A 14,853-nucleotide genomic window follows, 5' to 3' on the forward strand; every position below is an offset into this window, starting at 1 on the left:
ATATGCCGTAAGGTTATCGGCTTCCCTGCAACCTAGCTTTATTAAAAAAAAAAAAAAAAAAAAACACCTTCATGCCAGTCATCCCTCACCGTTAACCTCATTTTCGTCGACCTCTGACTCCAAAGCAGGTGGGACAGTTAAAGGTTCACACCACAGTAGGCGGAACAAGGGGAGGGGGGTGTGGGAGTTATATGGAGGGTGATGGGTGAGGTAGGGCAGGACGAGGTGAAACGTGTGATAGGAGGGGGGTGAGGGTGCACGTGGTTGGCTGCGGAATTTAACGTATATGAGATTAGAGGTTGTAATAGGTTTGTTTTGACATAGAAAACCAACGTTTCTTTAATATTCAAGTGATCAAGTCGAACAATTACTCTCTACAAATGTTTATCATCATGAACGGATCAACTAATTCCACCCCCCATACGTGACGTCACGTGGTGCCTACGTCACAAACCAAGGTGGTGATGGAGCTGCACGCTCGGGATACCCGTGTGTCTCACATGAATGAACGCACAACTATTTGGATGCCAGTGTTGTAATACTATGGTTATATTAAATATATCTACCACGTGTATGACACGTTAATCATTATCAGTATAATACGTTTACTTGCATGATATTAATTGGAGACCAGTTAGAACTGCACATTGACAAATTATCACTGGGTTTGTTTCGCCTGAACAGCTGACTGAATCTCGGTCAAGTTCACAGCTACCACTGTTGCCAGATAAAACACAAACATGTTGGCAGACTAGGTGGCCTCGAGTCATCTGCTCGCAACTGTACCTGTAATGACCTTCAAAACAGAAAAATATTAATATATTCTATATGCCCCAAATGTCATCATTATGATGGCACTAATTTCCCCGGACAAAAGCACAACTGCGATGATGATTGTGCCCCTCCTCCCCTTTTCTCACCACCTAAAAATTATATGCACCATCCTTTTTCATAACCTTATCTTGAGATCCGTGAGACTTGGCCCCCTCCTTTTTGTAAGATGCCTCCCCCTACCTTTGTAGGAATACATGTAAACCATTGAGTTGAGGAAATGATATACTGGTATATTTGACTCTGCCCATTGGAAATAGGACTTCAATATTTTTGACCTGCCCCACCAAATACACTTGGGGATAAAAATGTTCAAGTCCTCAGTTGAAGGAAAAGCAGTCCATTGTTTGAGAAATATTAAACCAGTAGTTGTGCAGAAGTACACCCTTCAAGAAAATTATCAATAGACACGGGGTTGATGGATCCAAGACCTTTCAGGCATTGTTATAAGACCTGAGTCTGTACAGTTAGTGTACTTACATTCTCGGCCTGTGTAGGAATGAATGAGTTTATCCATTCTCAAGGAATGTAAATCCAGCAGGGCTTCATATACTTGGCGATTTGGAGGTAATGCTGTAAGTGTAATCAGACAGGCACTAACATCAACTCTAGCTGCATCCATGCCACAGCATCTGAGTGCTGTGACTGAGGCAAAAGGAACTTACACCGAGTACTAGAAAGGGTTGGAAATACAATGCATAGGTGTTTAATTTACTTATTTTTTACTTGGTATAATGCATTTTGAAATCTAGTTGACAAACTGAGTTATATAATGTTTTTGATATTAAATACTATGATGATGATGATGAATTATTATTATTATTATTATTATTATTATTATTAAAAATTTTTAATTATTTTTACAATCGTCTTCTTTGTGCCTCTGCTCACCTACAGTGGAGGAAGCATTAATGCGAGGAAGAAGTAACAAAAGGCGGAGCCCTCTAACAGTTTCTTCCAAGAAAAAAACAAAAACAATACAAATTAGAGCCAAATTCAAGATCCATTCATTGCCAGATGCCTGGACACATTCCGTCTGAAAAATGGAGAACATAGGAAGTAAGAAATACAGAAAGAGGGAAACAGTTACAGAGTTGACCTGTTGCATAAATGAAGGACTGGGAGTAACGGTTAACTCTTGCATTAGAGTGTTGGATGAGAGTTTGTTGCTAGACTGGTGCTATGCACTCGTTGTAGAGGTGGAGGGGTGCAAACAAACAGTTTAGAGGAGCAGAGACCATTGAAGTAGCGATAGGACAGAGATAAAGAGGCAACAGTGCGATGAAGAGACAGAGGCTGAAGGGAGCCAGTAAGAGCAGGAGAGTTGTTGAGACGAAAAGCCTTTGACTCCACCCTATTGAGAAGAGCTGTACGAGGGGAGCCTCCCCACACATGAGAGTTGTACTCTAAACAGGGGCGAATAAAACCTGTGTATTAAGTCAACAACTGTGCAGGGGTAAAGAAGGCACAGAGTCGGCTTAGCACACCGAATCTCTTGGAAGCAGATTTTACAAGAGATGAAATATGACCTTTCCAAGAGAAGTCCGGAGTGAATGAAACCCCAGGCATGTTCAAGGATGACGCAGGATTGAGCTGGATATTATTAAACATTAGTGGGTACTCCTGTGGAAGATTCTGACTAGTCTATAGGTGTAAAAACTGAGTCTGTGATGCATTAAAAACAACAAGATTATTTGTACCCCAGTCAGAGACACGAGCCAAGTCAGACATTAGGTGTGCCATAGCCTCATCCCTTGTTTGTTGAAGTAACTGCTGAGATGGACATTGCGGAAAGTGAATGGAAAGGTGAAGGGTGGAATCATCAGCATATGGGTGGATAGGGTTAGGTGTACAGCTTAGAAGATCACTGATGAATAAAAGAAGGAGAGTTGGTGACAGGACAGAGCCATAAGGAATACCACTGTTGATATATCTAGGAGAAGAACGATGGCTGTCTACAACAGCTGCTATAGAACGACCAGAAAGGAAGCTAGAGATGAAGGCACAGATAGAAGGATAGAAACCGTAAGAGGGCAGTTTGGAAATTAAAGACTTATGTCAAACTCGATCAAAAGCCTTTGAGATGTCAAGTGCAATGGCAAAGCTTTCGCCAAAGCCCCGATAGGAGGATGACCAGGAGTCTGAAAGGTAGGTGAGGAGATCGCCAGTGGAGTGTCCCTGACGGAACCCATACTGACGATCAGAAAGAAGGCTGTGATAGGAAAGACGCTTTAAAAATTTTTCTGTTAAGAATAGACTCGAAATCTTTTGAGACACAGGATGTTAAAGCGACTGGACGATAGTTAAAGGGTTGGGAATGGTCACCCTTCTTTGAGACTGGCTGAATGAACGCAAACTTCCAGTATGATGGAAAGGTACAAGTTGAAAGACAAAGGCGAAAGAGTTTCCCTAGGCAAGGTGTATGCACAGAAGCGCAGTTCTTGAGGACAACAGGAGGGACTCCATCAAGCCCATAAGTCTTGTTAATATTGACACCAGTGATGGCAAAAAATACATCAGCTGAAAATAATTTAATGTCAGCCGTGAGGAAGTCAGCGTGGGGAAGTGATGGACGAACAGCACCGGAATCGTCTAGGGCGGAGTTGGAGGAGAAAATCTGAGCGAAGAGATCTGCTTTATCAGTAGAATAAATAGCTACAGAGCCATCAGAGTAGAAAAGAGGAGGGAAGGATGATGAGGTAAAGTTGTTAGAAAGGTTTTTGGCAAGGTACCAGAAGGAGTGAGAGGAATTCAAGTTGAAGTGTTGAGAGCATTTAGTATGGATGAAATTATTTCTAGCAGAGTGAAGAACAGTCTTAGCATGATTCGGGCAGAAATATAAAAAAGAAGTGATTTAGGGGTGGGTTGGCCCTGGTACCTTTTATAGGCCCTCTCCTTGTTGCGGACAACATTAGAACAAACGTGATTAAACCAAGACTTTCTTGCATTAGTCAGAGGATATGAGAAAGGAATGTATGCATCCATGCCCGAGAGAATAACCTCTGTAATGCACAAGGCACACTCAAATGGCTCCCGGCCATGGAAGCAATAATCATTCCAGGGAAAATCAAAGAAGTACTGCCTGAGGGCCTCCCAATCCGCAGCTCCAAAGTGCCATAGACGACGTTTCTTTGGAGGGTCCACAGGCCGTACTGGAGCGATAGGACAGGTTAAGGTAATAAGGTTATGATCGGAGGAGCCCAATGGAGAGAAACGATTAACAGTGTAAGCAGAAGGATTAATTGTAAGGAAGAGGTCAAGGATGTTGGAGCTCTCTCCAAGGCGGTCAGGGATGCAGGTAGGGTGCTGTACAAGCTGCTCTAGGTCATTGAGAATAGAAAAGATGTAGGCTTGTTCACCAGTTGGATCAGTGACAGGAGAGGAGAGCCAAATGTGGTGGTGAACATCAAAATCTCCTAGAATGGAGATTTCAGAGAAAGGAGAAATGGATAGAATGTGTTCCATCACAGACATAAGGTAGTCAAAGAATTTTTGATAGTCAGTAGAATATGGAGATAATTAATCTTCACATATATATTAGTCAGAGAATGACAGGAAAGCCGAAGCCAGAGAGTAGAAAATCAAGTTCAGGAACACGAGAGCAAGACAGGTCGTTGCGTACATATACACAACAGCCACCTTTGGCTTTGAAATGAGTATAGAGAAAGTAGGAGGATAAAGAAACATGTTTGCTGTCAGTTGCCTCGGACAGCTGAGTCTCTAAGAGGAGAAGGTGAAGTTTAGAAGAGGAGAGGTGGTGTTCAACAGAGAGAAAGTTAGAGCAAAGGCCTTGAATGTTGCAGAAATGAAGAAGAAGTGAGTCAGACAGTGGTTCCAGGTATGTTGAGTCATCACCGGGAGAGTGGCGGATGGTGGGGGCATTTATGCCCCCCCCCCCGGGGACTCCCGAGGTATGGTTATTGTTTGCCATTTTTCTTTAATTTTGAAAAGGTTGTGTAGTGTGTACTGTGCATGTAGATTGATGCTGACAGTTAGAGAAACTTGTATTGAAGAGCATGCTGGCCTACTCTCTGTGTAACTGAAATACTGAAAAAGTTCAGTAAAGAGGGATGGTCAGGAACTTGTCCCGAGGACTGATGAAACGGGAGCTCCAGCTCTCCCTGTCATCAGCTTTCCATCCACCTTGGGAGTACTGCCCTGCTCGACTGGTGCATTGATTAAGTGCTGCATTTGCGAAAAGGGATGAGAGTTAGCTGCCGGGTGGATGCTAGACGCTTGCTATAATGGAGTAAGGATGCAAGCTGACAGTTCAGAAGGACAATGATCAACCAACTAGCCACAGAAAAAGAGACAAATATGCAATAGCACAGCAAAAACAGAGGATGAAGCGAGTCAGTGGGAGGAGTGTTAATGAGTCGAAAAGCCTTTGAAAAGAGCTTCATGATGAATGTGAGGCACAAACGAGTCCTACTCAAGGTGAAGGAGAATAAAATCCTTGTATAAAGTCAACAGCAATGCAGGAGTAAAGAAGGCACGAAGTCGACTTAGCACACCTAAGCTCTTATATGGAGATTTTCCAAGACACGTAATAATTTATGATCTCTCATTAATATATCTCGAAAGACTGAAACCCCTAAAATTTTGAGACAATGCAGTATTGAGATGGATATTGTCAAAAATCAATGGCTTGCCCTCCAAGATTCGTACGGGTCGAAAGATGCAAAAAATAACTTTATGATGCCTTAAGTACAACAGGTCACTTTTACCGCAAACAGAGATAAGACCTACTTCAGAAATCAGGTGCGCCACATTCTCTTCTAGTGTTTGTTGGAGTAACTGCTGTGAAGGGTGACGTGGGAAGAGGATGCAAAGGTGAACGGTGGAGCCATTAGCTTATGAGTGGGTAGGGTTATGTATACGGTAAAGAGGGGTCATTGTTGAATGGATAGAAAGAGCTGGTGACAGGACAATATCCTGAGGAAACTAGACTACTGTTGACAGTGGTGGCTGTCTACTCGTACAATAGCAGCAACAGAACGACCAGAAAGGAAGCCAGAGATGAAGGCACAGATCGTAGAATAGATGCACTAGGAGGGCAGTTTGGATATAAAGATTTACGTCAGACTTCATGGAAAGTGTTTAGATGTCAAGTGCAATGGCAAGCCTTTCGCCAAAAGTTCGAACGGAGGATGGCTAGGAAATTGAAAAAAAAAAAAAAAAAAAAAAAGTAGGTGAGATCACCAGTGGTAAGTCTTTGACGATATCCATAATGGCGATGGGAGAGAAAGTTTTGATAAGGAAGGTTTTTTCATTCATTCACTGCCAGACGCCATGTATCCCAGACAGGGTGGCCAAGGGCTTAGAGTTAATTGTTTTACAGGGAGGGGCACTAATCCTCCACCAACCCCACTTGACGTAGGGAAGGTACATCAAAATATTTTTTGTTTCGAATTGCTTCAAAAACTTAAGTAGTACATGATGTTAAGGCTATTGGGCAATAGTTGGATGACTGAGGACGGTTATCTTTCTTCGGAACAGAGTGAAAGAGAGAAAATTTCCAGCAAGAAGGATACGTACACTTTTTCAAAAAACTATCCTGACTCAAGAACAGATACTCGTAGTTTTACATTGGGCGCTGTTGCTTATCGCGTTTTTTTGCGGGAACACTTCTAAACTAACTGTTTACTTCACATATTGCATAAAAGTTCTTTCTTCCTTTCGTATTAAAATACTGGTCATGCACAACTATAAGTAGTTACTAAAGAATGTTTTCCACATTTCTTGAGAACAACAGGGGGGACTCCATTAGGCCCGTACATCTTGTTAAATATGAGATAAGTGAGGTTAGACAGTGCATCAACAGAAACAAAAAATAGTGTCAGTCATGAGGAAGTCAGAGGGAGGAAGAGATGGAGGAACAGCACTGGAATCGTCCAAGATGGAATGAGAAAAAGTCTGAGCAGAGTTCTGCCTTTCCAGTAGAAGAAACAGCTACAGAGCCATAAAAACGGAAATAAGGAGGGAAGGAGAATAAAGGTATTAGAACAGTTTTTGGCAAGGCGCCAGAAGGATCGGGAAATATTTGAGTCACAAAGTTCAGAGATTTAATACGAATGAGGGTATTCTCAGTATAGCAACGAACCGACTTAGCATGGATCCGAGCAGAGGTATAAGAGAAACGTAATTCAGGGGTAAGTTGATGGTAGTACCGTTAGTAGGCCTACACACACACACACACACACACACACACACACACACACGATCTCCCACCTCCACATACCCCTCTCACCAACCTTGGGCTGCAGTTCGTAGTCTAGGTGAGCAGCCAGTGTGATGAGTCCTGTGCGCTGGTTTATGGTAAACAGTCCGTCCCTGTTGCCACCACTGATGCTGTACCTCACCGGCGCCCCTGAAGGTAAACACCAGGCACAGGTTAGGCACAGGGTTGCAGTTGGCAGGTGGGTAGAATATGTAACAGGACAGAACAGGAAGGATTAGAATATGTATACAGAGAGAGAGAGAGAGAGAGAGAGAGATCAGAAAGCAGGATAGGGTAGGTACTCGTAGCAGGGCAGTATACTGTAGACACTGGGACAGGACAGGACACGACACGATAGGAGAAGACAGGATAGGGCAGGTGAAGAATGGGGAGCCAAAAGAAGCTTTAATTGAAAGGACAGACAAGTGCAGGACAGGATTAACATGACAGATAGCAGAATGGGATAGGTTATGACAAGATAGGGTAGAGCAGGTCAGAGCAATCAGCAGCACAGGACGGGAGAGAACAGGAACGGTGGGACAATTTTGGTACATGTAAGGCAGAAAATGAAGCGCAGAATAGGCTGAGACAGATGTTTGGCTGTAGTAAGGCAAAGACGAAGTAATCGTTCATTGAACCAGTTAAGATGCCTCACACAAGACGGAAGTGTTTACTAACCAATTCATTGGAGCGGTGTACAGTATTTCTGATTTATTCTTGCAGCTATTAGACGATTTTATATACTTAGTAGAGCGTCCTCTACTAGAAATTGCCTATCGATGGACATTTTTAACGCTTAGAAAGACTCTTGAGCTGAATATAATCGCTTGACAGTAGCGAAAGAGAAATGTAAAGACATCAGCGTAGCATGGAGGGTAAAAATGACTAGCCTACATCACAAATGACTGAGGTAGGTAGACCTTAAGCAGGTTTAGAGTTAGGGCATGTCAGAGGTAGACTTTAGGCAGGACTACGATAGATTTTGGGCAAACTGAATTAGAGTTTTATTATGTCCGATTTTTATTTTAGGCATGACTGAGGCCGAATATTGGCATGACTAAAGTACGTCTACCAAGAACTTGATCAGAGTTGAGGCAGGAAGAGAAATGGGTTTAGACAGGACTGTTGTAGAGTTCAGGCAGGACTGAGAACGACTAGCGTGGAGTTTACTTTGAAATGAAGTATAACCGTCAGGACTGGAGTCAACTTTGGGAATGACTGAGGTAAAGCTTAGGAAAGACTAGGGTAGAGATTAGGCGGGAGAGACAGTGCTAAAGTGGGACTGAGGCAGGACTTAGGTAGGACTAAAGTAGGGCTCAGGCAGGAATGAGGTAGGTAGGGCTCAGGCAGGAATGAGGTAGAGCTTAAGAAAGGCTGAATATTGGCTTAAGGGAGGTAGATACAACTTGCATTGGGTACAGGCAGAGAAAACGTTTGTGATATGCAAAGGAAAGGGTAGACAATGGGCAGAAATTTTCATACAGTAGTTCATCGCTGTCATAGGTCTCCGTACATTCATAATGTTCATTAACTGTTCCGTCTAAAATACACTCTCAAACATTCATTAGCACACAATAAACATCAGTTTATAAAATTACCAAACATCCACAACATCCACATCAAGCATTATCACAGTCTTGTATTAAAAAAACAACATATAAAATATGCCTCAATAACATAACTCACAACATTCTCTTAACAGTCCAGCATTTATCAGCAGGTCTTCAAACTGACACACAATTCTGCCCTAACACTCCAAATTCATAACATCCTTGAACAAATCATCACATCTCTACACATTATCACCGAGCGTCTTTCGCTTACCAAACGTTCATAACTTCTGTAGCAGTAATATTACACCCAATAACTCAGTTGTGCGTTAATTCCTTAACAGTGGTATCTCCATAGCATTCACCAGCAGTTTTTCCAAAGTAACACATGGAATTCTTCAACATCTAAAACATATACAGCATCCTACAAATCATCTCTGCTTCCACATCCAACTTTCCCCAACACTCTTAACATGCACCATCCTAATTATCACATAATTACACAACACTCCCCCAAATCCACAGCTTCCACAGCATCCACTAGCACATCTTCCAGGCAACCGTATAACACTCCTGCATGCCAAGATTAATAGAAGTCATTACGGGTTCATATAAACGTGCAGCTCAATTGCAATATACATCAACATCCCTCTTAAAATTAACGCATATCAAAAGTAACATATATGGCTGTTCACTGTGTAAAAGATACACAATATCGATCAATACATTTCCAAATCAAGAAACAACATTCCCAAAACATTAATCATATTCGCTGAAACATCTCCAGATGAATGCACAGCATCCTTGTTAAGTATCAGCATCACTGAACATACTCATTTTACCACTTGGATATCAAATATCGTTCTCTACAGATTTAACATTCGTATCTTCAACAGTCTTCTTAGAATTAATTAGCTTTTAGTCTGCCTGTCTGTCTGTCTGTTTGTCTATCTGTCTATCTATCTATCTATCTATATTATATCTATCTATCTAGAGAGAGAGAGAGAGAAAGAAAGGAAGAAAATTGACAAAGCCCCTTGCTAGAGTAATGTTGATTGGTTGGAGGTGTATATATACTTTAATGTATATAATTTGTTTCGTGTCGTCCACTTTTAATCCTGTCCATGTGTCAATCTGTCTATATCTCTATTTCAAGTCCGTCAGACAGACAGACAACTAGAAGTGTGTGTGTGTGTGTGTGTGTGTGTGTGTGTAGCTCTGTCTGACATGGTAACACCCTTAGAAATTCGTAAAAATAAAATGCACATGGCACACGTGTATACACTTATTTCTCTTTTTTATAAAACTGATTTTTTTTTTTTTATGTGAAACTTAATATTAAGCAATACTAGTTGGTTAATTGACATCAGCTTTCAAAACTCAGGAAACAATTTTTATGAAAACGTTCAGTAGACTACAATATACTCGTCGTATTCTATACCATAACAATACTCCACAAGAATTTCAGTTCAGAGACAAAAATGGGTATTCCAAGTCAATAACGTGGCGTTGATTTCAAATATGATGTTCATTTGGCTGCAGCACGTACAGTTTTCCCTTAATTCATTACCTTCACACGCATCCCTATAGTACAGTTGTCCTTCTTTTTGCCACTTTATTCGTGCTCTTTGTACCTCTGCATATACTGTATATTACGCAGTGTGTAATATCCATCACATACAGTGCCACTTTTCTACAACCATTGTGTAAAGTATGTCTATATAAATTCATTTATATTTCATATAACTCTTTTTATCAGATTTTTGAATTGACAATGCCTTGAGGAAATGTAAATGGTCGTAATGCTTTCCTGTTATATATGTGGAAGTTTCAGCCTAAAGAAACAGAAACGGAAGTTCTCGTCTCTTGTAAGGACAGCTTATCTAGATCATTATGGCGTTAAGACTGACGACCATGACAAATGATGGACGTCCCATATCTGCTGACTTGTTTCAACTCTCTTTGCGAATGGCTAGCGGGAAAGAAAACATGGATGCCTTTCGCAGTTCCCAAGGTGTTGAGAGAACCTCGTGACCACACAACAGATTTTTTGCAGAAGTTGTTGGGTTATCTTCCAGAAACAAGAACCGGATCTTTTATCCATTGAGCGGCTAATATTATGGTAAGGTGTTATGATATCACAGCTGCTACGGTGTTTTTTCATTGTGCGAAGTGATTAATATTGTGGAGAGATGCCATGAAATCACAGCTGCTACGGTGTTTTTCCATTGCGCGAAAAACATATGATAATGGAGATATTTACTCCTAGATGTCTTTCAGGTTACTGTTCCATGCAGATGGAACAAACATGCACACCAGTTAGAAAATAATGATGGTAATGTCGATACAATAAAAACGTGTGACATCTCATACACTGAGGACGGGACAGTCATGGAGGCGGGTACAGGGCGGGAGGAAATAATTAATTTCAGCCTGATAAGAGGAGAATTGCGAGACGTTAATCAGGATGTCTGACAGTGAGCCAGTTGGCGTTAGATGATGGTTCTGATGCTTAAATATGATTGGGTGTAATATCAATGGATATGGTAATTTTGCTCACCAATAACTAAAAATATGAGACACCTGTACTTTTACACAAGAAAAACCATAATACATATTAACATTATGCTAGGAGATCGAACCCGGGACTCTCAGGTGAGAGCCAGGCAGCAAACCTGGTCGTTGCGTAGTGGGTCTGCTGCCTGACTGTCATCTGAGTCCCGGGTTCGAGTCCCTGCATAATGGTATTACGTTGAACTAAAGATATCATGAACCACATGCATAGGAATCATAACTCGAATTTGCTTTAGCTGCAATATTTTAAGGTGAAGGGTTGCGGATTGATGAAACAAACAATTTACACAGCTTTCATCCGGTACATGTCAGAAAGAGTAATGACTTGCTGTTTTATTTTATCGTTTGGGGAATCACTGAAGTTACCTTCCACCAAACATTCCCTGTTGCACATCAAACAGGCTCTAATAATAATGTTGTACGGAGATGTATCACTTTATAGAGGGCTCAAGCCATACACCTCACAATAATATAATATCACTAATTAATAAATTTAGTGTTATATAGAAGTGTATCGTATGTCCAGGTGTTATGGGATGGAAAAGTTGGTCACCTTGACTCCTCCAACCTGCAGCAGCTGTGGTGAAGACATGGCAAAGCAGGATAGTAAACTGTTGTCACTTTATTTTCAGTTAGTTAGCTTCAGTATACTATGGCAGCAATCTGTATTATCTAACACATTCATTAAACCTAATGAATTCCAGTGATCAAATATTATAGTCATGATGGCCTGGAAGTAAGAGACTGACAAATCTGGTATGTTTTCTTTCTAATAAACTTCTATCATACCTTTAGGAAGAAAAGTTTGTAAGGAACACTAGTGCAAAAAATTGTTTATCATAAAGTGCATATATATTCGTCGACGATTATTCCTTTTTCCATTAATGAGTACACCATAAAAAACAGCAGCCAGCCAGAGTCAGTAACAGGTGACGAAGGTCATTCATAGAATTCTTCACTTTACTACATAAGGTTACCAGGTATCGCCAACCAGCCACTTGACTTGTAGTAGGTTCATACGTCCGCGGGAGTGCGTGACCTAAATTTATCAAAACAAGAGTCAGAACTACTCACTTCAAGTTTACAAGAGTGGAACTTGTTGCATCCAGACACAACGGTGACGAGTTTCAGGAAGCGGCAACAAAGTTTGGAACGTTTTTTCGAGTCATGCTGAGGAGTATGTTACTGTAGCAATATCACGGGTCTGTTTGAAGCCTTGTAAAGAATTCATGATCCTGACGAATGGCGACTTTTTATCCACTCCAGCAACCAGGTCTGAAGGCTGTTCTCCACAATGAAGGAAACGAATGAATCGATGCTAAAACCCCTCGCTTTGATCGAGTACAACGAATTCCAATTAAAAACTTGCAGCGATTTGAAAGTGGTAGCCATGCTGCTTGGACTACAAGGAGGTTTCACGAAATACTGTTGCGCCCAGTGTTTATGGGACAGCCATGATGTGCAGCAACACTACATCCAGCGTGAGTGGCCTCCCAGCTATTCCTACAAAGCCGGTGTACACAACGTATGGAATTAACCACTTTTCCAAGTGGAAGATATCATACTTCCGCCTCTTCATATCAAGTTAGGCCTTATGAAAAATATTGTCAAAGCCAGGGTAAGACAGATGCAGGCTTCAAACACTTGAAGAAATCTTCCCTAAGATTAGTGACGCCAAACTGAAGGAAGGCATTTTCGTTGGCCCACAAAGTCTTAGCCTGATGAAAGACAGTCAGTTTGATGCAACCCTTGAAGTAGACGAACTTAAGGCTTGGAGGTCTCTTAAGAAAATTTGGGCTGGTTTTCTGGGCAGTCATCGCAGTGAAAATTACGCGGAAATCGTTGAAGAGCTTCTGGTTCAGTATCATGAACTTGGATGTCGCATGTCCCTTAAAATCCATTTTCTTCACTCACATTTCGTTTCTTTTTTTTTTCAACAAGCTTGGGTGATGTTAGGGAGGAACAGGATGAAAGTTTTCATCAGGATATTGCTGTAATGGAACAAAGATACCATGGTAGAATTGGCGCTGGTATGATGGCAGCCTATAGTTGGAAGCTGACATGAGACATCGATGTAGAGAACAAGAAGACATTTTCCAAAACCATACTATGAGTACCTGTATTCACAGCAAAATTTACATACAGTGGCGGAATAATACACCTGGTTTTGGTTATGCATATTACTTTTACATCCTGATTGATATTTCTCGATTAAGAAAATATTTCCGACAAAACCAGGCAACATGAGCTTATTGATTTCTGACTAGCGGAAGAAAAATTTCAAAGCTAATTTTCAGAAAGACAGTGCGTGATACAGTAAATGTAAAAACATTTGTAGGGGCGCCCATCATCCACCCACTTAGTGTAGCGGTACTCTGTTTTTAAGGTAGCTGTACATTGAGTGGCAAACCAAATGATTTCCTGTAAACCAGGAAATCATTTACAACGCTGGGTGGTAACCTTATAACCAACCAACACGTGTTCCCTACGTGACAGCAAGTGGGTTGGCAGAGGGTAAGTGCCCCCTCCACGGAAGACAACTAACTAAAAATGCGAACAAGAAGCCTCGGACCAGGACAGACCAACAGGTGACGATTAAGGACCGAACAAAGGACATGGTACGGACTGCAACATGGAATGTAAGGAGTGCAAATGATGATATGAAAGAGAGATTGTCCAGGTGCTTGAGGGTGCAAAAGTGGATGTATGTAGATTAACTAAAACTAAATGGGAAGGTGAGAGTGTAAGAGAATGGTAGTATGGATGCGGTATATGCGCGATAAGAATCAGGGAAATAAGCATGGGAGCGAAAAAGTTACTGCAAGACAGTACTGTGATACCAACTCTAACGTATGGACGTGAAGCTTGGACCTTGTTCAAGGGACACAAGTCAAGAGTGAGAGCGGTGGAAATGAGTTAGCTAAGAGGAGCATGTGGAGTCACATGGAAAGACAGACTGACAAATGAGGAAGTGATGGAGCGTTGTGGTGTGGATGTGGATATGATAGGAAGCGTTAGATGAAACACATTGAGGTGGTTTGACCATGTGGAGAGGATGGAGAGTGAGAGACTGGTGAGGAGAATGCATGTGAGTGAGGTGGAGGAGGGAAGAGGGAATGGGAGGCAAAGGATGAGATAGAGGGATGGAGTGGAGAGGTATGTGAGAGAGGATGGTGTGAGCTGAGAACAAGGCAGTGATATGTCGGGGGACAGGGCGACATGGAGGCGATTTGTTTGTGGCCACCCCTTACGGGATTGAGACGTCTAGCAATAGATAGATAGATAGACAATCACCTTAGCCCAGATCACTGATTCTGATTTCTGAATAAGATAAAAATTGAAATTTGTTGAGTAATGTAATTAGAATAAGCAGTGGGAAGCTAGTTACGGTCAAAATACCTGTGCCATCTCTTGAAACCGTGACAAAAAACTAATAACTGTACAGTAATACTATGAAGTTTATGTTTGGTCAAGTTACTTTCAAATGCTTCCTCAGCTTAGATCAGACAATTAGAAATGGGGGACTGGATCTGGCCCTCATTAAACAATCAGTATTATAGTTGTTTAGAGAGAGAGGGAGAGTGAGTTTTACGCCAGGTACCCCTTTTTTGGATAAGGGCTAAGGCGTTGCCCCTGGGTAGGGGACTTTGGTTTGGAGCGTGTAGCATTTTATGACCG

At 41.6% G+C, this 14,853-nt stretch overlaps 1 protein-coding gene across 1 annotated transcript in view; it reads right to left on the reverse strand.

Annotated features, from left to right (window-relative positions):
• The window catches only part of LOC145411964 (putative neural-cadherin 2), a 452,962-nt gene that overhangs the window by 379,144 nt on the left and 58,965 nt on the right, over positions 1–14,853 (reverse strand). Inside the window, exon 3 of the mRNA XM_080281935.1 lies at positions 7,086–7,201. Coding sequence (XP_080138061.1) covers positions 7,086–7,201 — 116 coding nt within the window. The remainder of the gene's footprint in view (positions 1–7,085; positions 7,202–14,853) is intronic.

This window comes from Coenobita brevimanus, chromosome 91, assembly GCF_032717465.1.
Source record: "Coenobita brevimanus isolate Jiangsu-jjx chromosome 91, ASM3271746v2, whole genome shotgun sequence".
NCBI classification, from domain to species: domain Eukaryota; kingdom Metazoa; phylum Arthropoda; class Malacostraca; order Decapoda; family Coenobitidae; genus Coenobita; species Coenobita brevimanus.